Raw genomic sequence first — 25,426 nt, 5'->3', positions numbered from 1 at the left:
TGCAAATTCTTGCTACTTCCTGGTTTGTTTCCTTGGTCATCTGTCCACCTTTCCATTCTCTGTTTGCTTTCCTTTTGAATTTGAGGCATCCTAGAAGCTCCTTATGCTCATGTTGGGCTCCCGTCATTCTTGTGTTTACCTCTGGTAGGGCTGACTCTGTAACAGGTTCCATGGACATCAATAAGACTCTTCATAGTGTGGTTCTGCAATGCCTAGTAGCGAGTGTTTAGGAACGTCAGACCTGGTGTGGCAAGTTTTCAGGTGACAGAATCTATTTCCTCTGCTTCAGTGTTCTCACTTTTAGAAATGTGTTGGAAATACTTGCTCCTTAGAGCACTCGCTAATGTATTTTACTGTGCCACCTTTAAGGAGCATATGCTACTGCAGAGATCATATGCAGAACATTAGCCAATGCATACTCTACATTTGTTTGTTTTAAATTTCATTTAGAAACAAAAGGCTGCTAAGCAATAATATCATACTCCATTGTCTGTGGCCCAATTCAGGAAAGCATATCTATTTTCTATTTAGGAAGAGAGCACTCTAGCACGCACGTACATCCTACTGAAGTCATTAAAGTTAGAGGGACATGTGCCTTCATTTGCTTTCCAGAACTGGGGTCTGTATAAAGCAGTGATTATCAACTAGGGGGCCTTGAGATTTTTTCAAGGATGTTACTGGGTGTTGTACAATGCTAGCGCTGTTAGGTGTGCAAACATGATTCACAAGACAAACCCAGAGTTTTCAAATAGAAATTCAGAATGTTAAAAACATTATGGCTTATTATGGTCTTCCTGAGTTCTTTGCAACAAAAGAATTGCTCTAGTATTTTTCTGTAGTCAGAAAAAATTAGGGGAAACTAGGATCAGGCGTTTTCTGAGGGATAACTGGAGTCTAAGGAGGGGTGCCATGAATCTAAAAAGGTTAAGAATGAAGGACCTGATTGTTCTATTGATTTATTGTCAAAAGAACAAAGCCCATAATTCTCTCACCAATCCTTTTTGTGAATTTGAAATATATAAAGGAGGCATCTTTTTTGTACAATGCTTGTTCAATGAGGAACAAGTTTTGTTTGTTTGACACTGTTGTCTATGGACCCCAACCAAGCCACAGGACCCATTGTGGTAGGTATGGTAGAGATAAAACAACAGATGGCCGCTGTCCCAAATCACTTCTTATTTAAAGAAACAAAACAAGCAAGAGGCCAGAGGGGAAACAGGGGCACTGAGAGGGGAAGAGATTTTGCTTAGGGTCAGATCAGTGGTGGGCTGTAAGTAGAATCCAAGTCCCTTACTCCATATCTAATGCAGCCTCCAGTTGAAGACTTCCCATGTAGGTCAGTTGCTAATTTGTGATGGTTTTCACATGGAACAGTGACCAGCCATAGTTCTCTGTATCCTGCACATGACTACAGCTTGTGCACAAGTAGAATTCGCAATACTGAACAAAATATTTTGGAACCTGACTATTACACCTCATAGGTTATCACACGGCCACTGTGTTCACTTGATGTTGCTGACACGTACTGTGTGTCTAATGGCTACTAAATATGTTTGGGAGGTCTGGGCCCCTGACAGTGATAACTAATTTCTTGTGACTTTTACTGTAGGATTAAAAATCAAGCTTGGTATCATTGGGTAAAACACCCTGGTGCTGTGTCTCAGGCCATATTTTACTTCTCTTTCAAAATCAGCATGACTTTGTACGTCGAGACCGGCCATCCCGAGTTCTAATTGACCTAATACAAAGGACAAAGGATGCAGTACGTGAACTGGATAACCTTCAGTACCGGAAAATGAAGAAAATCCTTTTCCAGGAAGCACGGAACGGCCCGCTGACAGAGTCCCAAGAGGAGGAGGAGGTATGATATTTATTATGATCTCCTAAGGTCCCTTCCAACCCCTAATATTCTATGATTCTATCAGCTACACACTTCAAAAGCAGGTTGTATGCTTACAAGAGCAATTGAAAAGTGCCCTGTCCCTCAGAGTGTGTGTGTAATCTAGGTGTAAATGCAGTCCAAGTAATTAAGGTACCACATGATTCAACAGAAACGGTGAGGTAGCATAAGACTCACGGCAACAAGAGAATACAATTATTTGGGTTGGGGTGGGAGTGCATACACTTTGGTGACTTGAAAACTTTGTAGTCTTTGTTCAAAAGACAATCTTGGGTTTTAGAGCTACAGAACAAGCGGTTTTTAAAGGAGATTTTGAAAGGGAACACAGGTGTTTTAGGGGCCAGGTCAGGGAGAGTTCAAGTAAAATCAAATCTGGAGGGGCAAGGCTAGCCAGCCAAACGCATTGAATATATTTGGATAGTAGGAAATAAGTTCCCTTAAAGCTTGGCCAGTTTAGCTCTGCATACCTTATCAGATCAGACCTATGCTCCCAACCCTCTGTAGGGTATACGAGTTTTGGGGTTTTTTAGTGCCAGGTTCAAGAGAAGAAAAATCTTGAAGCACAATCCCCACATTTGGTTGTGTGCGCACTTCATCAATGGATGTCAAGAAAACCCTGTAAGGAAAAATACTGCAGAGGAAGACTACAGCAGTGCTCCAAGACCTTCCAGAATTGCCCTCAAGTAAAGAACAGAAGTGTTGCCTAACCACCACCATCACAAGGCTAGTGGCCGAAATTAAATAAAATATTGTTCTTAACTTCTGCCCCAAAGCTGGAGTGTGGTGGTAAACAGAAGCTGCACTCCACTCTAGGGGTGGCTGCATTTCACCAGTGGTGGAAATAGGATATAGCTGACATAGGACTTAATTGTGAAGCCCTTTGAGTTTCTGAAGCTGAGACTATGTATATTAACCAATGCCATTGTCATCTGCAACATGAAGGATCCTTTGTTTTGGGGTGTGCTTCCTTTTTCCTGCTTACCTTGGGCTACATACAATTCTTTCTGGTGTACTACAAAGCTTGCCCAGGTTGAGAATGAGGCAAAGTTGAAATGGTTTTTATTTTAAGGCAAGGGTTAATTAAGAATCTAATAACAGTTTTAAGCAACAAGTTTGAAGAGATTTAACTTGTGATTGCAGTGGGTGTTGTTGATCTTAAATATAAACCATGCCTGTGAGTGAAAAAGACATTTTAATAGCAGCGAGGGGCCAGCTGACCTCACTCAATAGAGATCCTCCCAGCCAATAAAGAAAGCCTTATGGGCTTCAGCCACCTGTAGTGTAGGCCCTGAAGCAGGGTTAAAGCCCATAGGAAAAGCAAGAGTGTGCTAAAAGCATAATAAGGGACCTTTTATTTTGGCTCTGAGTTGCAAGGTATAGCTGAAGTGTATCTGAGCCTTGAAACTTACAGGGGTAGGTGAGTGAAGGGTACAAATTAATTAGCTTCCCAGCATAAAATTGTTGGGCTACATTGTTAGCAATTGATAGATTAGGCTTTTCTGTTTCATAAATGCAGTTGAGCCCATTTACTGTCACCATTGTAATGTTCCTCCAGTTACTGAGACTTTCATATACAGTAATTGGCCTATCACAAGTTGAAAATAAAATCATCTGAGCAGCTGGACTTTTAAAAAGCTCTCTAGCACAAAAAAAAGGAAAACCATTGTTTTCATATGGAAAAGCAACATGAAGACACAAAATTAAAATCCAGTTCAGTTCAAGCTGTCTGTTATAAACAACCCACTTAATCAGTCTGCAGTAATTGACTCTAACTGTGATGCAGAGAAGGCAACGGGTGATTTTTCAATTGATGATATGAAATGAAAATGAATGTCACTTGACGTGGACACATTTGGATAAATAAGTGCATAATAGTTTAGTGTGCACCGGAATTTTTTCTCCCCAGGTAAACTGATATTGCTTGGCTGTTACCTGTCTCCTGGAGCATAGGAAAATCTGCAGGAGGCCAAAGTTCAGTGTGGGCCTTATATTTTGTGCTTGTAAAGTACAGCTGACCTATTTTGGAAAAAGGAAAAGACAAATGAAAACATGTTGGGTTTGGAGGGGAATGGAGTGTTGCTCTTGGTATATTAAACAGGATAAGGTACCCAAAGTGGCATTGGACAACAATTGGAAACAACCTACTGGCAGTCCCATACTGAGAAGCACAACTGAGCCTGTTTGCTGTGAAGGAAACCAAGGAGATACAAGAACACCAAGGAGGAGAGAGACTTTTTCATTCTACTGTTTAGCCGATTGGAGTTAGCGGGATGAAGTAATGTTCCAGCACTCCTCACTAAGTGCTTTAGAGTACTAGTAACACCTGGTTTTGCTTTCTTTGAGTTAATGTTCTAATGAAGTTCATGTCCTGCACACTAGCAGCATGCTTTATGCTGGGTTTTTCCACTAAGTTTGCATGCCACTAAGAAAGGCCACATTGCTCATGTGTGCATGTCTAACCTGGCCAGCCAGGACAGAATTTAACCCTTGCCTTGGTCACTGCTCACCTTGTCAGTAAAAGCTGCCCACCTACTGAGGTCCACAGCAAGATAGTTTCCCTCAGATGCTTTCTAGGGAATGAGGGGAAGATGTTCCTCAACATGCACCTAATTGTGTAGCCAATAAAAACATTTTGGTTTTAGAAAAGGACTCTTTATCACTAGCTGTTAAAATGTTAAGGTTACAGGTATAGATACCTAGACAGGAAGAAAGACATTAAGTTTATACATGCAACCGTAACCCTGTCCTTTTTGCCTGTGTAGTCTTAAATTACATGGCGATGTGCTGTAACACAGATACTGCAAGATGCTGTTTCTTCTGCAACCTTAGATCAGCTTCTTGGAAATTTTTATTTTGTTGCATATGTCAGTTGAACTGTGTATTTATACCTTTTAGTATATACCCTTTTATACCCTTTAGTATAAAAAACATCCATACGCAGCTTTGAGTAACCTGTCCGTTGATTAAAATTACACATTCAAATACAGATCTTGGTCAACTTACTGCCTTGTCAGACAACTGCTCCAAGTAACAAACTTGTAATTGGCTAGTAACTTTTCTCCCCTGGCTCTCCTCAAAGGCCAGGGAAAAAAATGTAGGCCCTGCTAAATGGCCAATCAAAAGTATTTTAGCAGTAAAAGTCGCAAGAATTTTGGCTGATCAAAAGTATTTTAGAACCAGGATTGGAGAGTTTTCCAGAGTCCTGAGATCGTTATGGAGAACTCTCACCAACAGCTGCTATTGCATTATATTGTCAGTCATTTTGACATACTTACTCCTGTAAGTCATTGCAGCACAGCCTGATCCAATAAGATAGTGATCTGTGGACAAGGAAGAAAAATGCCCTATTCTTGAGAAGAAAGCTGCACGTTGTATACAAAAAAAAAAAATCAGTTACTGGATATTGGAATGCACATTAAAATAATTGAGTAAATACAGCAATAGTAGTTTTTGCTGCTTAGGCCTCTGCCAGAGAAAAGTTAAACTAAAGCTGCAGGTACGGGGTGTGGGGCTGATAGTGGACGCTTTCTTTCACGCCCCTCGGCAGAGGCTTTTGAGGAAAGATCTTTTTTTTTTTCTGTCTGTCTTTTAAAATCAAGGTGTGTATTTTATTTGCAGCTGTGCTGAATGTGAAAGAGGACTTTATCTTGGTGCATTTCAGTCCCTAGAAGAAAAAGAAAGGTTAATTATTATATGAGAAATAGTTGTGCGATCACGTAATTAAACTTGCTATGCTACACACAGATCGCTGTAATATGGCCTCTTCTGTGGAGATGTCAAGAGTTTCCAAGTGAAAACCACTACATCAGAACTTACAATGAATTGCATCTTAACTGAAAGGACAAGGGTATTTTAAGTCTATGGAATATACCTGCTGATTAACTATGAAAAGTACTGTGGAATCCTGAATGGTTGCAAACACAGTCACTGAGTCTTTTCTGACACACAGCACCTGGATGGGGGCATTTTTCACAATAATGACTTGGAGGAAAGAGCACCCCAGTCTCAAACACTAATCTTGCTGCCACAAGCATTTCTGCATCCCCTGGAAGTCTCCTATTCAAATGGTGGCAATGCCCAGCTCTTAATTTGAGGGAGACCTGGATGGTATAGCTTCAGGGTAAATGAGGAGAAAGTGACTGTCCCAGACAGAGCGTCTTACTACGTTAGAGCAACATTTGCATGAGGCTTTTAGATGACAGGAAGTAAGGGATGGAGAACTTGTACTTCTGCAGAACTGCCTTTAAAGCAACTTGGGCCACTGCAGAAGCGTATTTGGGTAGCTCATTTCCAGCAGTATTTTGTAACCAATGCCCCTTATTTTATAGGACAGTGAGCATGGATCAAACCTGAGTAGGAAGATGGACAGTCTGGGCAGCAACCATTCCATCCCGAGTATGTCTGTCAGCACAGGCAGTCAGAGCAGCAGTGTGAGCAGCATGCAGGAAGTCCTGGATGAGAGCAGCCCTGAACTGGTCATGATGCATAACGACGAGAGCACAATTAATTCCACTTCCTCTGTTGTGCACAAGAAGGTATGTTCTCTGGTGCTCTCTGCAGCTTCCTGCAGTCTCTGCTACAGCTCACATTGGGTCAAGTTGCTTAAGGCCTAATGCAGCAATGTGTGGAAGGCCTCTTGTGCACTCCCTCGCTAGTCCTCAAGGTGGTCAGAGACTCGCTGTTCCTTCTTTTCTGGCTTTGGCAGTTGGATGTTTGAAAAGTAATAACAAGGTAGTGCTAATAGGGGTGCAGCTGTGGTAGAACTGTCAGTACATGGACAGTCCAAGCAGATGATATGCATGCACCCTAACCCTGCGATGCCTCTGCACTTTTATGCTTGCTTGAAACACGAGCCCTCATTCTCCTCTGAGCAGTTGTGTTGTAGCATGGTTTGAAGGGATCACTAACTATCTAGCAGTCGCAAGTTGTGATTGTCTGGCATGCATATGGATCTCCCTTCAGAAGACTCTTTGTACATACTCCTAGCAATTTCCATACTTAGTGGACAGCAAAATGGAGGTTCTAATTCTGGGACTGAGTCTGTAGGGAGCTTCAAAAGTTATATCTCTGCTTTACAGCCAGAGGAGCTAAAACACTACAGCAACAGAAGTGTGAATTTCTCAGTGACATTGTAACAGCATAGCCTCATTTTAACCATTTAAATGCTTATGCTTCCAGGCAAATTGATCCACTGATGGTTTGTGACATTTGAAAATTACTGGTAAAAAATTTGCAGGGTCAGCCTTCTCCTAGTAGTCCTCTCCATTTTCCAACAAGTACCACTGTTTACTCAGAAGTTTAAAAGATGTTTGTTTTACATTCTTCCTAAATATGCTTGAAACCTCATCTTCAGAGTGAGCCGTTGTTAAAAGGAATACATATGGGGTGTGAAACAGATCCTTCTGAGTGAGTGAAGAAAATGTGCCAGAGACTTTGTTGTGTATGCTGCAAGAATATGTATAAAATAGTTTGAGGGGCTGATGTGCATGATTGCTTTCACAGGTTACAATGAGGCTTTTACTGGTTTTATAAATGTCAATGCAAGTCATGAAAATACAGGCTCTGCAACTCTCTCAGCAGGCATGAATTGCATTTATTTTATAGGGATGGAGTTTCTATTTAATTTCAGAATAAAACTTTTTTTGTACTAATTGTACAATACTTCCTAGGCACATAGATCACTAAGGCTTGTGCGTTAATCCTTCTGGATCTGTATATAGCTGCCAGTGTCTTTGAGATGGAAAATATATAACACTAGGCAATGTCAGTGGGAGGGAAGTTCCTAATTCCTTTAAAACTACTAGCCCTAGCTCATTGATTATATGCAGTATTAATGGCCTGCTCATGATTTAAAGGCATTAGATTACTGGTAAGATAGCTAGTTCAGGTTTTTTGTGGGTAGGGAAGAATGCACTTGCATAAATGTATTGTTGTGCACTGCCATTGTGTGAAAGGCTTGAGTGGGGAAGTAACAAGCTGTGGCTGTCTCATTGCTTAAGGAAGGGGAGATCTGCACATTCGCTCACAACTATGATTCAAGGTACATATGCTCAAGTGTAGATCACTGAAAATTTAAATGTGTTCCTGCCTAGTTGATAAGGTTTTCTGTTCTTTCTGATGAGGTTGTCTTTAAAGTCATCATTTGTCATCAGTTACTAGTGCACGGTATCTGACATTACTGCTGTTCTCCCCATGCTTATAAATTTAATAGTTGTCTGATATAAGTTGGTTGTTGTTAACTTTTTATGGTCTTCCGCTGTATTTTTGTATAGAGGTGAATGGACAGAATAGCTGCAGTATGAAGTAGCATCAAAGTTAGAAAAAATGTAGTTTAAAATTGCATATATTTTTAACTCTGTGTTTGAAAATAATTCTCAGTGAAGGGTGTTTAAACTACACATGCATACTAATGAAATATAAATGTCTAATAAATATATATGAGAGACTAAAATAGAAATCAGATTAAAACAGCAGCTTTATCTGTAGGTACTTAAATCTGAAACTAAAACACTTGTCTTCAAAATGTTGCAAAGTGCCCTCCTTTGAAAAGTTGGGTAGTGTAAATTCAAGACTTGGGTGGCTCTTTGCATATATTAACAAGGCTTTTGTGAGGACTGCTCAGAAGTATTTTGGGTAACCCTCCCTCATTCTAGCTGCCAAGAAGGCATTCTGGAGCCAGTGAGTTCTTTGTGCCACTCAGAACCTAAACCCCAGCCAGGGTGGGACAGGACATAGGTGCAGATCTTAGATTAAATCTTCAACTTGCATTTAATCAACTTCTGAAGGAAAAGAGGGAAGCACCAGCTGAAACAAGTGCTCTGGACTTCTGCCTAGATCTAAGCTGTCATCATGTTTCCCTATTCATCAGGTAGTGAACATAGGCTTGGTTTGCACAGTGCTAAAAGACAAGCTGGAGCACCACACAAACTGTAGTGCTCAAAAAATGAAGAACAGTGATGCAGTCCCATGTATCTGAAAGCTTTTAAAATGCTATGAATTGGCAGAATGGCATATGGGCTAGTAATGTTTTTAAACAAATCAGGACTAAATATTATGAGCATTTCAGTCTCTTCCTGGATCTGTGCTCTCAAGATCATACATCTAAAATAAAACAAATCAGTGGTGTGGTGAGAACTACAGGTCCCATCATGCAATGCTGCAGCTTCCTCTGGGTAGTCAGGAGGGGAACTGCAGTTGGTTCCTATTAGTGTAAACTAGGAGCAGGGTTTGGGCGTGGGCAGATTTACGTTGAGCAAAGTTTGGGTGTCTTTGCAGAGATTTGAAGCTATTAACAGCTACAATGCTATGTTGAATTAGCACAAGTTCATAGAGACTCACTTTGAGATGTTCACTCCTATTAGATAGCTGCAGATACTCATATATACAGCAGAGGATACTTGGTTGCCACTAAATAAGTAAAATGACCTCTGCTCCTGCTCTAGTTTCGCTTTGGCTGGTTACAGAAACTCTGCTGGCTGAGGTCCCTGTGACTATTCTGATCACTCCATAACACATACACATCAAGGGGTACCCTTCCCAAACGCACAGTCTCTGATGCAGAATGGAAGCCACTGTCTGGTAAGGTCTGCGTTTGTGTTCAGAACAGTGGCAGCTTTAGCCCATGCAGACCCTATATGTGGTTGCCCTTCCAGCTCGCAAGAAAAATTAGTTCCAGCCCTCTCTTATCAGAGTGGGCAGTCCTTTACATCAACTTTGAGCCAACTTTTTCTAACAGGCTGCAACAAAGTCCTTGGCACAAAATGGAGGTAGAGTATCGGGGTAGTCAGGCAGGAGCTTGGTTTTCCCACCCTCCTGTTCCTCATTCACACCAGGTCAGCAGATCTGTACTTGCAAGAGGTACAGTGACCACCAGCATATTTCTTAATAGAAATCTAGATACCTCTCTCATCTCTGTCCCTCTCATACAAGCCAGCTACAGTTTCACTTGCCAGTGAGAATGTCAGACCCTTTCTTGTTATGCTCTGTATGTTCAGGGTCAAGGAGAAGAACCCTAAAAACCAGCCTCAGGAGGGTGGGTCTGCCTTGTTGGAGAGGGAGTTGTATAACTGTACTTCTGTCTCTTTCTCCAAAGATCATGTTACAGTCCCCTGGCCAGGGCCCTTTGGGAGTCAATTCAGGCATTTATTTAGTAGTTCAGGTTAAAAATTCCAGGTTAAATAACACTTTTCTTGCAGATGAAAAGGCTGTATCTTGAAGTAATTTAAAAAAAAAAAAAAAAAAAGAAAAGAAATGTAATTAACCTTTGTATTTTCTCCATTCTCCAAAGTGAAATGATACAGGAATTTAAAACTAAAACTGAATAAACATCAATTAACACACTTTGAAGCAAAATGAGTGTGAGTATTTGGATCCTTTAGAGGACTAACTGGGTGCATGTATAACTACACAGCTACAACTACACTGCTCTTTAATTACACAGTAAACTAATTTGCTGTGGTGTAACTCACCAGTCTACACATGTGATGCTATTAAACCTCAACAAACTAGTTTTTACCACTGTGAAAAAATTTTCACTTACTGTGACAAAAATAATTGCACCTAAACACATGTATAAATGCTGACCCAAGTGTACATTGTGCCTGGTCAGCCCATGCAGCAGGGGACCAGACCCCTGCCTGCCCTCTAGCCACAGGGCTTCTCATGCTGGGGAACTCCTGTGGCCCAGCCAGCCCTGACGCTGCTTCCTGCAGCCTTGGGCTGACCCCCCAGTGTGCCCTGGACTGCAGCAGTTTGAGCATCTACGTGTGCCATTAAGACACTGTGATAAACTCTGGTGCACACTGTGCCAGAATTTATCATAACACCTTAATGGCCTATGTAGATGCACCCACTATCATCTTTCCTGGCTTTAGATAGGCAGCAAATGGGGTGTTGTGTGCATCACAAGTGCTGAGTATTGCAGAGGCTTCTCCATTCTGTCTGTGTGGTACCTGTTTCTCCTCCTTTGGACATTGGAATAATGCTAGCAGAAAGATGGGGTTTTAATCAGCAGTAACTGACCCTTTATTGCATATAGGGGAATAGATGCTGCTGCCATGGGAAGCATAAAATGCTGAAGCTCAATGTAATAGTGGCGCTAGGAAGTATGCCACTGTTCCAGTTGCCATCTTCACTGTAAGTGATGTTGACTTGGCTGTAACTTGCCATGGTCAAAGCCAGAGGTGGTATTTAAGCTACCCCTTAGCATTAACTGTAAGGGGAAGACTTATGTATTAATGGTTACCAAGACAGTGTTCAACAGTACACCATCAGTGCTCGCCACTTCTTGCTCACACATAATAGATGACTTATTCTCATCCACCCCATTCACCTGATGAGGCTCAAATCTGTCTTATGGAAGCGGTTCCCAAACTTTGGCAGATTGTACACCACCAATTTAAAATGATACAACCTTAAATACCACCAACACATTTTTTGTCATATAAAATAATTATAATAAATCTGTTAACACGTACCACTGACAGGTTGTCTCCATACAACTGGTGGTACATGTACCACAAATTGAGAACCATTGTACTATGGCACATCAGTACATTGTCCTCTCTGAATATGTCAAGTGACAGGACTTAGAGCACTTCCATGTTTTATAGCTCCAAGGCTTGGCATTAGTTAAAAACACCATTCTCATTATACCCAAACAAAAAGTTAGTAAAGGTGTTGTCTTTTTTTTCCTAAAGTCCTTTGTTATTTTATCCAACTGCTTTACAGAGCTGTTGCTGGGATGCTAATTTCAGCATTGAAATACCCAGTACTTTCCAGCCACCACTTCTTTTGTTTGGTAATAATTTATCCCCAATAAAATCTTTAGGAAGACCTGTTGTAAGCATGCAGCCATTTGTTTAAAACATGATTAGAAGAAGAGGCCTGAAGGGAGGGTGTTTGTTGTTAATCTCCATCAACTCTTTCCCATGTCCACATAGGGGGATTTGGTTTGGTTAACGAACTGTTGCAACATAACAAACTTACCCAGTTGCTAACTACAGGTCCATGGTGGGGGCAAACTCTCACCTCTCTGTATGATATATGACTTCCTAACTGGATTCAGTGGGGATGTGTCTGGAAGTGCAAGCAGTATAGGAGGTGTGGGTAGGATTAATATGGGTATGTCTTAGAGCTTGAGTCCTCTGTAGTTGGCTAACTGAGGGGGACAACTGGGCAGCAGCTCCACGTGCTGCCATTGTGGGGGGGACCCAGGATGCTGAGCTGCTCTGTTACATCTCTGGGTCTCTAATCCATATGGGGAGAATGAATACAGCAGTGGGGTTATACTTTGCAGAGGGAGATTCAGCGGGGATATCTGGATAGCCAGGCTTATAAGAGTGGTGAATTCTGGGCTTGAAATTAAAGGGTAAGGAGCAAGACATGTAATGGCCTTTTTCACTACCTTCTTTGAATGAAGCCAAGCAATGTTAGAAACAGAGCGTTTGCCTTAAGCAGAGTCGCAACAAGGCACGTCTGCACCCTGGGCGACAATGGGACACAGGGCAGCACTGACTGCCGTGCTGTTAAAAATGGCTATTTATATGCCCCCTTTCCTCCCTACCAAGGTGTCCCTTAGAACCTAACCATTACTAGTTTAGAAATTCCTTGTTACTTTGGTGTGGGAGACTAGCAGTCTTCTTGGTTTAGTTAATAATGTTGTCCTGGGACCATTTATCAGATTGAGCTGATTGAGGGAATATTTTCACAATTGCTTGCTGCTTTTAGTATCAATCCAGATAATATATGTGGAGGTGAAAATGTGAGTATTTAAGCTGACCAAATGCAATAGAGCTTATTTTTCTATGCGTCTTGTCCAATTTGCTGTTCCAGCTAGATATTTTTTTTTATAAATTTGTGTTTTCATGATTCTTTGTTCTTAAAAGTAAAACTGCTAAAGCAGACAGAATTGCACCCTTCAAGCAATGATTTTTGTATACTTAAAATCTTTAGGATCGTATGCAAACAGACCTGCTACCACTGAGTCAGGCAAATTCTCATTAACTTCAGTGGGGCCACCATCAAGACCTATATGCTTACTTTGTTGAGTTCACTTGCTCGTATTTCCCAACTATCACCAGCTTCCTCCCTACAGATGTTTCATGCATGTGGAAAGTTGGCATTACAGAATGGTGTTTTGGTCCATGTAACTGACTAATGTTGTTTTGGGAAGGGGTTGCACGGGTGTTATATATATTTCTAGTCAGTCTCGCTTTTAAGAGTCACCAAGAAAGAAGCTGGATGTGTTATGTGTATTGTGGGAATACTGGTAGCCTGATGCATTCAGTAACCCAGTTAAGTACATGAGTGTTGTGAGGACATAAATGCTGCATTACTGGGGCGAGTTTGTCATAAAATCCTTTTTATCAAAGAGCAGACAAAGAAGGAAAATAGTGTGACTGGGACATAGTAGATCAGAGGTCACTTCTTAGCTTTGCCCTTGGTGTGACACTAGGCAGGTTTTTTTGACTCTCGGTTCTTCAGATCATCTAAAAAATGGGGATGCCAGTACTTTGTTGCTTTCTGGGCATGATGTGAGGATAAATTCGTTAATGTACGTAAGTGACACGGATACCTAGCTAGAAGCTGTTTGAACCAACCAGTCGATGTTCAAGGAGATATGGTTATATGGCTATTTTCTTTAAATGTTATTTGTTCAGAGTTGTAGTTTCTTAAGAAGAGTAGAGCCTTCTGGGCTGAAAGGTAATTTGGAAATGCATGTTTTCATTATTGGTTTTTGTACATTTGAGGCTTGTTTTATAGTCTTTCAAGGTTCTTGGAAGATGGACCAGTTTCCCAGAGCAGCGGTACTATTGGAGAAACTGTTTATCTAAAATATATTAAATGATTACAAAAAAACCAAGCGCAAACCAAATACCCTAGTTGTTGTGATCAGCCTCAAGGCCATTAGTGTAGTCAGCACGTTCTGTGAAGAACTGAAGGCTCCATATTATTGACTTAATTATGTGGGTTTTTAAAGGCTTAACTTGGTCCTTGGCACGCTCAATTCATAATTTCAGTCTACTTGTTGGGGAGAAAAGTGTTACTGGCAATTTACCAAACTGCTTTCAGCTGATGTACATCTAGAGGAGGGGTGGGCAATTATTTTGACTGGAGGGCTGCTTAACGGCTTTTGGTGAGCTCTTGAGGGCTGCAACAGTAGCTCCATCCCTTGACAGGTGCCCCACCCCCTATTCTCCATCTTGGGACCAGAAGTCCCACCCCTAACCCCTGACCTTTGGCACCAGAAATCTGTCCATTCCCATTGGGGCCCCCTTGCCCCTGGAAGCGCTCCTTTTGGGGGAGAGGGGGTTGCCATCTTGGAACCAGAAAAAAAACAAATCATATATTAAAAATCAAACCTCTACTATAACATATTTTAATTTAGTTTCAAAACTATGCTGCCTCCACATGGGGCTCCTGGCTGAAGTGCTGGGAGCCCTACAGAGGTGGAAGCGCAGAGCCCACCCGGTCCTATGGGTTGTGACCTCTGAAAGACCACCTTTTGCAGCTTTGAGGGGCAGCTGCAAGCCAGTAAAAATTGTGTTTTGGAGGGGTCTCATGGGCCTGGCCGAATGGCCAGATGTGGGCCAGATGATAAGCTCAGAATGGCCTGGTGGGCCAGATGTGGCCTACAGGCTGTTTGGCCCACCCCAGTTCTAGAGGAAGGGGTAACCATCAGTCAATGTGGAACTTTGCTACAGAGTTTTCCTGGAAACTGCGAAATGCCCAACATACATCTCCTCTTGTTTCCTTTCACTGAAAGAAGCATTCTCTTGAGAGAGATTATTCCTTATGCAGTAAAGTTGCCAATAGAGGTGTCTTTTAAAACATTAAAATGAATATAGTTATAGATATTTGTCATTGGAAAATTTTCCAATGTTCTTTATGTCACTTTGAATTCAGACCCTGCTTCCATACACCAAAATGTTTCTCTTACTTGGACACTAGATTGTATGTGCCCTTTAGGTGTGGCTGTGGGTTGCTAAATGAAAACAGTAAAGCATTTGTGTGTTTTGTAGGGAAGGAGTAGGTAAAACTGCGTGGAGCTGGCTAACAAACATAAAAATAAAACAGGGCAGATTTGGGGCTGAATATTAGTATAGCACTGCTCCTTTCAAGTGGAATTATTTGTTTAGTAAGATTATGTTAATAGAGGTGGGGCTACTAGCATTACTAGCATTGGAGATGCTGTCACCACTTCTGTTACACTACTTCAAGGTTTACAATTGTTCTAAAACTAGGTGGGGTAGCAACTTGGTAGCTAAGATCGTGTGTGAGAGCAGCTTTCCTGTAGACTTGAAAATAGATTGACAACTATTTTTATGTTGCAGATATGTACAAAAATGTCGTCTTCTGGTGTGTGTGGGGGTTTGTGATTTTTTTTGGGGGGGGGTTCCTGTTTGGTATTATATTCTAAATGCCTGTGATCAAATTCTTCCTTAGATGTTTCAGTTGTGTCCATTCAGTGTTTGTTCACAGGAGACCGGAAGTCTTATTAGCTGCCTCCAGGGAAAGGCTCTTTGTTGGAGTAGGAAGAGATGATTGCCTTATACGTGAGCATGAGGTCTCTTTCCCCTTAAGTAAAGCTTGCTGCATCAAGATTATTTGCTTGCTTCAAAATAATCTCCATCCTAGTTGACCAGTTCTCTCCACTTGCTCTCAAGGGATACTCTCAGAGGATATAGTTTAAAGTGTAACACCATCAGACTGATTTTTATTAAAACCTACAGGAGTTAAGCACCTGTTTCCCATTGGAATTTAGTTGTATTTAGCAATATAACCTCTTCACAGATATTTAATAAATTTCTTAAAAAGGGAATAATAATTACAGCATAAATTCTTTTGACAAGGCAGAGGTCCTCCACTGAAGGGCATATAGAACAAGATGGAGGATTCATTACTAGAAAAAAACCTGGGGAAGGCCCTGGACTACCAGTTTGGGGCTGGGTGGGATAGTTTCAGGTTGATATTTGCTTAACTCTGGAGTGTTTGGATTCAAAGTCTAGTTGGCCCCATGGCAGAGTTTGGTTTAATGTTGTCTTTTTCTTAAAAGTCCAACTATAGGGGTTACAGATTGATCTTGGGCTGCTGAAAACTAATAAATTCCGGGGATTATTCTTAAACTTCTGTGTAATAAAACCCTAAACCAGTGGCTCTCAACCTTTTCACACTTGTTAGGCACCCCTTGTTAGACTTGAGGCACCCCTTCAGAAAATGCCAGCTCTTTAAGTTTTTGGGTTTTGCTTTTTTTGACTACAGAAAAATAATAGAGCAATTCTTCTACTAAAGAAAATGTCTTTAACACAGTGGATCCCTATCTGAAATCTCTGGGTGTATCTGTACACACCTAACAATACAAACATTGTATGGCACCCTTGAATGGATCTCAAGGCACCCAAGGGTGCTGTGGTAACCAGAGTGATTCTAGACCCATGTCCTATACAGTCTACAGATATCTGTTCAGCATATCGCTAGACCTCTGTTTCAGTTACTGTTAGTTTTGTCCTTCAGTGTACGCTGGATTGGAGGAAGAGTAGTACCTCCCCATTTTCACTTCTCTTAACCAATCCTTCTATCTACCTTCTATCTGGCCTGTTAGTCTTGGCAACTCTAAAGATTAGCTGTATTTTTTTTTTCTTGCCAGCCTGATATTTCTTCGTTAAAATGCTTGTCCTTGTAGCTCACATGATGTTGCCTGAGAGAGAACAGCAGATTCCTATATACTGCTGAATTGGCAGGAGATAGGAGTTGGCCCCAGATCCAGGCATTCCAAGGACAGTCCCTGGTTTTTTGTCTGCTGCAGGTTTTCTAGTCATTAAACTTCCAATCCTTTTGCTTGCTTGGTTGCAAATTAATTACTGTGCTCCTCATCTAAGTCAAGAAAGGGCTGTTGAAAGCATTTATTATATTCATGTCTCAAGAAACTGTTCTCTGGACACTTAGCTAGATTCTGCCAGGAGATCCTTGTGTATAGAGGTATCCACAGAGGTTAAACCAGCAGATGCAAGGACATGGTTTTACTTCTAAAGCATCTAGCACTTAGAGCAGGGGTGAGCAATTATTTTGGCTGGAGGGGCACTTGATGAGTTTTGGTGACCTGTCAAGGGCTGCAAAGGTAGCCCCGCCTCTTGACTGGCGCCCCACCCCCTGGTCGCTATTTTGGGACTGGAACCCCCCTAACCCCCAACCTTTGCCACCTGAAGTCCCTCCCCTTGCCCCCAGAAGTACTCCTTTGGGGCGGGGGGAGGGTGTTGCCATCTTGGAACCAGAAAAAAAAACCAAATTCTATACTAAAAATCAAACATCTATTATAAGGTATTACAGTTTTATTTTTTAAAATATTTTTATCCTTATTTACATGTGTTTGTGTAGTGTATCTGTAGAGGCGATTGCATAATAGCTCAAAATAATGCCTTAGTCTTGTATATTGTGTGTGAGGTGTGGTTGGGCGGCTGGATGTGTGTGAGATGGGTTGTGGGGGAGTGAGCGTCTGGAGGTGTGTGGGTATGCATGCGGAGATGTGTGGGTGGGTGTTGTGTTTATGGGGGTGTGGGTGGGTGAAGGGTTTGGGGGGGTCGGGTGTGGGGGAAGGTGTGGTTGTGGGTTTGTGAGGGTGTGTGGGTGTGGTGGGGTGTGTGGGAGCCCCCCCACACACACGCCCCCCTTCCATCCTGGTGCACAGCTCCCAGGACACAGCCAGAGCCACGCACCGTGGGAGGGACCCCAGCACAATGGAGCTGGTGGCCTGGCCCCACTTCCTTCCACCACATGTAGCGCCCTGGACTCTGCTGGGAACCAGGGAGAGGAACCGGCCTGGATCCATCACATGGGGCTCCCTGCCACTTCCTGCAAAGTGCAGGAACTGCATGTGGCAGCAGGGAAGACTGCTGGCTTCATTGCATGGGGCTTCCCCCTGGTGGCACGTGGGTCCCGGGAGCTGCACATGAGTGGAGAGGAGCCCCGCTGCCCTGCTGAGCGTGGGGCTCCCGCTCCAGGCTTCACTCTGCCTGCTGCCTAGAGGGCTGCAGCATGGACACAGGGAGGAGCCGCTGGAGGCTGGGGGACCTGAGCAGTTCCCTGAGTGGCTACAGCAGCAACATAGCAACAGGCCTTACTGGAAGCTGTGTGCTGGCTGGGACCAGGACTGGGGCCCTCCTGCACACGAGGGAGCAGCATGTTGCCCAGGTGGGAATGGGCAGGGCACAGCTCCATGCGGAGTGGAGCGGAGCAGGACTATCCGTGAGCTGGGCCGAATATGATTCGCGCCCACGGGCCGGATGAAATTGCCTGGTGGGCCGGATCTGGCCTGCGGGCTGTATTTTGCCCACCCCAGGCTTAGAGGATATGAGGGATTTGCCTGCTTATTCCTTATGAGGGAGAAATACAAACAAACAAACTTTCCACATGAAGTCATAGCTCCGTGATGACTTTTTGATATTTTGGGAAATAAAAGGTTGCTCTGTGGCAAATTATTTTTTTATCCCAGGAATATGGTGAGGAGAAATACCATATTTACTCAAATGCAAGACAACTCCCCAATAATTAGATCTGATATATGGAAAGTTTATAAATATATAATATTGCAAGATTAGAGAGAGAGATAATGTTGTATGTTGTGTATTATTATAACATTCTAACCTGATATTCTGTCATAATTTTTCTGTATAGCAAATCTAATTACTGGGGATTGTTCTGCGCGCATGCACGCACACACACACAGACGTATACGTATACATGTTATTGGAGGTTTGCCTTGAATTTGTCCCTTTCTCACTGCTACAACAGGGAAAATAAGTCTGGGAGGTGATCTTGTGGCCCCCTTGCTCTTTTCACCTTCCTTTACTGTCAGACCCTGCTTTCCCTGGGCACATGGAAGTAAGGGGCAAATTTTCAACCATTGACTTCGAAATGAGCATGCCTATAGTAATTTGCTTATAGGCAATGGATACCTATAGACTCTGTTCTTCCAGAATTCATACATTTTACCTTCTTTTTAAACTGCTGGGAAGTGTTAGCACAGGTACTCCATAAACACACTCTTAAGCAACGCTTTTGTACTTGCTTTATATACAGTTCCACCTTTTTTTTGCAAAAATATTGATTTATTTCTATCGATCGATAGATAGATAGATTGATAGATATATAATAATTATGTCTATTGGTCTATCTATCTGTCACTCTATATAAAAATGTGTACCTCTAACAACCTGTTCTTTGAGCACTATGGTTTACTTGACAGTCTAAAAACACACTTTTACAGTTGCATCATTCTTAGTCCCATTACAAAGACTGCACCATGCACCCACACTCCTGCATACCTACGTGCCCATGCATTCATCGCTGTCCCCTTGAAATCATCACAGTTATACAAAGTATTACCTCAGTCCCCTCCCCACTTGCCCTTCCCAAATCCCCCTTCTGCTTGTTCAGTCCTTCCATTCATTTTCATATTTGTTGTCTTCACTGCCATCGTCCTTGTTACTCTCTTAGAAGAGCTTGTGTCTGAAAAGTCTATGCCAGTTCCCTGTGTTCCATGTGATGTCTGCCATCTTTCCCATCCTCTTCTGCTATCTTATTGTAGTACCAGGACATCTCCCTCAGGCCGACTCTAATACAGTCCTTGACTGGGAGGTTTGTGTGCCTGTTTGTGAGCAAGTTCCTGGTCTTCCCCAGTACAAAATATGCATGACATTAGACCAAAGCCAAAAGGCTCATTATTTACCATAGTTTATTGGGCTGGGCCCCAGCACAGTCGATAGTGTTTGAAGCCATGGTGACTCCATAGCTCAGCACTGCTCAGTATGTGTGCATGTATTACAGATATGCCACCCCTTCCCATACAAAGCATCCATGTGCTAATTAGACCCCTCCACACACACACACACACACACACACACACACACACTCGTAACTGGAACTGGGTGTTCTTGTCATGAGTCCTGGGATCCTCCAAAAATTTATATGCAGATGAGGCATAAGACAGCTTGATCAAGCTTCACCTCATGGAGGGTAGGGCCACATTAATCATAAGCAACAGGTTGAGAGAGAGGTTGACAGAAGGAATGCTGGGTGAACTGTGTGGAACCCTGTTTGGTAATGTTTGTCAAACATTTAAGGCTGGTTAAAAACCCCCCCCAGAAATTATTGGAAATGGGAAAGAAAGGCATGGCACAGCTCAGCTGTGGGGATGAAGAGGAAGTAAATATGTATTCAGTGTAGTGGCTCACCATGATTTGGAAAAGAGCTGGTGCCGAGAAGGACTACACTCAACGGGTACTAAATTCCTGTCAGTATGTTTGTGGAGCGTGCGCCATGTGCTTTATGTTGGCTGCATTTAATCTAGTTCATAGATGGTTTCCATTACTGAGCACATGCTGCTTTTGGCAGTTTATTAATAGACAGTGTATTTAATGAGGTTTCCCTTTATGTGAATGCAAGATGAGGAGGTTTTTTTCCCATGCTGTTTGGGGTGAAAAAAACCTTGCCTTATGTTTGAGTAAATACAGGATGAGCTAGAGAATGAGCTATGATGGGGTTGCGGACTGTACAAGTGGCACAGGCAGTTCTAGTATAGGTAAATATTTGCATCTTCTACTTGCCTTTTCCATTATACCAGGCTCCCCAAAGTCTGCCTTCATGTAAAAGGTTTCTCTGTGCCCTTGATTGATTGGAGAATCACTTCACTTTAACCTGGTGCATGCCAGCGCTCTGAATCGAGACCATGAACCTCTTAACAAAAAGGAGGCAAACAGTTGCTAGGAGGGTTTTCTGTTAGGTGGCTTTCATTTTGTCTCACTCCTGCCTCTCTCCCGTGTGAAATCTAGTTGTGATGTTGCTTTGCGGAGAACTCCAGAAGGCATCTAGAACGTGCCTTTAGACCATTCCAAACTGAAACTCAAGCAGACATAACTAACTTTAATGGCCAGTCCTTCTGCTTGGAAACGCTGTGGTATTTCCTGTCAGTACCATCTTATAGATACTTCCATTACTTCTGCTGGCTAAACCATAATACCCCAAAGATTCACAGGATTAGTATGCTCTTAGTGAAGTCACAAGACTCCAGTTTAGCTGAGAGTCTTGAAATTAAACATTTAATCTTGCTATATTTGAGCAATGACTGGGATCCATGTTTCAGTCAAGCACATATGCAAACGGTAGGTCTCCCCTCTCTGGCACATGCATGCACACACAGCTGAGAGTTTTTAAAAACAGCCTGACTTCAGTAATGTTAACCACCTTCAAAAGTAATAGTAATCCAAAATGATACCGAGCAGTAATAATACCAACAATGAAAATTAAAACCATGTGTGCAGCATGGCCTACGCAGATCCATTCTAAGAGGCATTGCTCTTTTATACCCTCCTTCTCCTCACTTTCTCTCCGCTGCTTAATATATCTCATGTTTTAAAACAGTGGTCTCCAACCTTTTTTATGGTGAAGATCAGTTTTTGGAACTAAAAGGCACCTCAGGATCTACCACGCACCCACCCTACCCCCTGCCCCACGCACCCCTGAACCATGGAGTGTCCTGGTCCCACTTCTGTGCCGCGACTGCACTGAGCCGCACCCGCCTGGCAGCCAGAGGAAAGTGGCGTTGGGCCCTGGCCCGGCTGGGTCTGGAAGTCTCTGTGGTCTAGGGGTGCATGGTGGGGGAGGTGGCTCCCGCTGCTGGGCACAGTCTGCCAGAGGCCCTGGGGGCACGGACCCCTGGGGCCTCTGCTGGGCTGTGCCCAGTGGTAGGAGCTGCCCCCACGTGCTCCTGGATGACCAGATCTTCCCAGATATGGCTGGGCTGGGGCCACCGTGACGTGAATCCCCGCTGCTGAGTTGAGCCGAGCCATGCCTGCACATGGCCAGCTTGCAGCAGGGCTCAAGGCACAGCGGCAGCAGCCTGTCACCTCTGCTCCCGCAGAGATGGGAGGAAGCCCTCCCATGCCCTTGGAGGAGCCTCTCCGGGCTTCAATCCTCCCACCACCCGGCCAGGCTGGAGCCCCACTTACTTTCCCCTGCTCCTGGTTGGGCTGCATGGTCAGCCGTTCACCGTGGGGGCCTTGATCTGGCCCCTGCCCCTTCCCTCCACCACAGATTGACCTGCTGGGGGTGGCAGATGTGCACATGCCCATCTGTCCCCCCAGCCCAGGATCTACCAAAAGAGGCTCTGGGATCTACCTGTAGATTGGGATCCCCAGGTTGGTGACCAGTGTTTTAGAAGTAACTGACTGACATAACATCTTTCCCCTTGCCTGAACAGTTATCCAGGAACCATTGTGAGCTGTTCTGTCACAATCCTGGCCATTCCTCTCACCCTGCCAAAGGTCAATGCAAGGTGCAGGGACACAAGGAACATCTATGTTGGCTTAAGGTCCCTTGTTAGTAGCATGCAATTCCTAAAGATTTTCTATCATTTCTTTTTCTGATGCAGATTATTTCACACAATAATCGTGGAAGTGCTTGAATCTGCATGGGATAGGGATAAACATGGTTATAAAGCAAAGGCTATTCTCCTTCCTTCAGGGTGAGGGAGAAAGTACCACCTTCTTGGCACTAGATTTTTTTCTATGCAAGTTCCTACCTCCATTGTAGCAATGGTGGAAATTGTAATGGAGAAGAGTGGGTGTTCTTAGCAGTATATTTTGTGACTGTGCTAAAAACCCCAATCTAGAACACAAGCTGCTTAAAATAAAAATGTCTGTGGCCATGTGTAATGTCGCCTGTACCAAGTTGATCAAGAGATTTTTTTTTTAATTGGGGGGAGGGGGCAATTTTTTTAATTGCTTCGTTGTGTGAGCTGTCATGTTTCACATGTTCAGACTCTACTCCGCACCTGTAAGGACTGAGAGTTTCACTTTTTTATGAAGAACAAAGTTCTCGTTATCTGTCCTGACTTGAAGAGCTGGAGCTTTAAGAAAAGTTGGCAGCTCCATACTTGGCACTGCTCCCCGCATTGAGTCTGCACTGGTCAGAGCAATAGAAGTAGATTTTGCAAAAGCAAGTCCTGTGCAGGCTGTGCCTGGTAGTACCAAGCTGGGAGCAGACGGTTGGAAAATGTTTTGTCTTTTGGAAGTCACCTTTGGAGCCATTTATCATAACAAGTTCATAGAGATGGCCTTTTCCAGGCCCATCTGGTCAGGACAACAGGAATGGTCTTTCGCAGGCCCGTCTGGTCAAGGCATATATTTTGTGTGACTGATAAAAGGTGGCAGCTTTTTGTTGCAGTGCTTAGTGTGCATGTGAAGCATGTGTACCGTCGCTGGTTCCAAAATCTTTGACAGTTAGCAAGAGTGAGGTTATAGAAAAAGCCAGTTGTGTTAAAGCCGTGAGCTGTTGCTTTAAATAAAAAAAAAAAAAATCCTTTGTGAGGCTGTGGAGAGAAAGTGCTAGAACTGTGTACGATCATGACTGGAAAGCAGGATCCCTGAGTGGTCACCGAACCTTCCCAGCACAAGACAGGGAAGCTGGTCTCACCAAGCCTGCAGTGCTCTTAGGCAGAATGATCATTCACCGGAACAGATAGCAACTGCAAGCCAAACGATCAGATTAAGGAAAAGCAGCTCTTGAAAGGGAATGAGGCAAAAGCTTGCTCTTGTGTTGAAAGGGAACAGCATCCTCCTTGCTAGACATGGAAATCACGTTTTTAAAGGGATTATTTGGTTGCAGCTCTTTAAGCAAACCTTTCTGAAGACTCTGGCTGCTCTGCATTGCTTTGTGCTTTTGGTTCTTCTTTTTTGCACATATGTAATTCTGGAGGTTTAAAAAAAAATCTGCCAGGGATTCAGAAGGCATCCCACTAGCGATCAGCTGACATTCCTAACTGAAGGCTGCAATGTGTTGCTTATTCATTTTGTACTGTGGGAGCTGCAGGGGCTAGCAGAGAGCTAAACTATGCATTTCAAACAGCAGTGCTTGTGCAGAAAGAGGGGTGAGAGAGAGGCAGCCGGCGAGGAAAGAGCACAGCTGGACTTTCTCCTTGTTTTTATCCATTTCTGCAGGATCATGTATTTATAAGGGATGAGGTGGGCCACAGGGATCGCAGGCCTGAGCTGCGGCCTACCCAGTCAGTCCAGAATCAGGCCCTCCACTACCGGAACCGAGAGCGCTTTGCCACAATCAAATCAGCATCTTTGGTAAGCAACACCCCCCCAGCCTCCTTCTTTCTCTCTGTCTGGCTGGGAAGGGGTCAATTTTTTTCTCTTTCTCTCTCCCTCTTTTTTTGTTGGCATAGCAACTAGATTTTGCACAGAAAGAGATTTTTAGCTCTGTGCATGGAATGTGCAAAAAGCTTGGGGGGAGGGGGGGTTCACCACACCCGGGGTTATTTCCAGCCTATATAAAATTAAACATGTTTAAGGATGTAGTTCTTTACAATGTTTTTCCTGTATTGCATCGGTTGTCTCTTAATAGTATTCCACCTTAAAAAAAGTGTGTATTGATTTGCATGTGTATAAAATGTATGCATACATATTTCTTTAAAAAAAAATGAATTCATAGGTTGATGGCATTTCATCATTGCAGAATCAGATCATTGCCTCCTCAGGCTGAATTACCCGCTATATGTCTCATTCATTTATTTCATTTCAAACTATTCATTGCATTTTATTTTTCCATTCAACCTCATGAAGCATTGCCTGGCTCCAATAAATGAGCGAGGGCTTACGGCTGGGCTGTGGGTTTACAAAGAGGAGGGCAGAGGGGGGATGGGTAGGATCAGTCCAGATTTGTACTATTGCAAATGTGATTGCTATAGATGCCTTTGTAGTAGCAAAAGGGGTGTGTGCTGGAAGAGTTAGTTGTGTTGCCTCCTCCCCCCCACCCCATCTATTGCATGCACACAGCCTGAAATCAGTAACCACCTTCTCAGGAGGTATCGATAAGAAAGAACTGCTTCAAGAGCAGGGAAAATGGGCTGCTAAATTGAAAATAATTGCAATCTTAAATATTTCAGCACAACTGCTATTAGAGGTCACATGGGCAAGGGAGACTTGCAGAGTATCCACTGTTTGGCCATCGTATTTGCTGCCTATTATGACATCATCCTAGGCCAACCCAGAAATTACAACAGAGAACCCTCCCCCTTTTTGTTTTATTGTGCATCTGAATGATTCCCCTTACCACCATTTCCTCATTCCCCTTCACTGCTCCAGAGCTTTGAACAGCACGGGAGAAGGAAGTGTGTGTAAGCAGAAGTAGTCTGTCAGCATAGTAGAGAGGAGAAAGGCAGCGGATGGTAGCTTCACATTTTCTCTGCTGTTGCTGAAGCCCAGAATGAAACAGTGGGATTCACGCTACTGCCTGTACTCCATGTTAGCCTGTATCTGGGGCAGGGCATTTGAGTTTCTCTTCTCCCAGGTATATTTTTTGTAAAGTTCAATCTTTTTTTTTTTTCCCTGCATCCCAGATTTAAAGAGTGACCTAGACATGGGTGCAGTAGATATTTTTATGCCAAGATTCCTGTCCCAGTAGAATCTCAGATTTCCTTAAAAAAAAACAAACAAACAACCCCCCCCCCCCCCAAAAAAAAAAAAA

The 25,426-nt window shown here is 43.1% G+C and overlaps 1 protein-coding gene across 2 annotated transcripts in view; it reads left to right on the top strand.

The window, feature by feature from the left end:
• The window catches only part of TAOK3 (TAO kinase 3), a 155,755-nt gene that overhangs the window by 96,388 nt on the left and 33,941 nt on the right, over nucleotides 1-25,426 (top strand). Inside the window, exons 12-14 of one of the 2 annotated variants that reach the window (XM_019506764.1) lie at nucleotides 1,694-1,861; nucleotides 6,229-6,435; nucleotides 23,893-24,027. In XM_019506764.1, coding sequence (XP_019362309.1) covers nucleotides 1,694-1,861; nucleotides 6,229-6,435; nucleotides 23,893-24,027 — 510 coding nt within the window. The remainder of the gene's footprint in view (nucleotides 1-1,693; nucleotides 1,862-6,228; nucleotides 6,436-23,892; nucleotides 24,028-25,426) is intronic. The other variant, XM_019506765.1, reaches the window with a different exon arrangement.

This window comes from Gavialis gangeticus, unplaced genomic scaffold (genome assembly GCF_001723915.1).
Source record: "Gavialis gangeticus isolate Ggan-Ray unplaced genomic scaffold, GavGan_comp1, whole genome shotgun sequence".
Taxonomy (NCBI): domain Eukaryota; kingdom Metazoa; phylum Chordata; order Crocodylia; family Gavialidae; genus Gavialis; species Gavialis gangeticus.
This window is presented reverse-complemented; position numbering and strand designations above follow the sequence as displayed.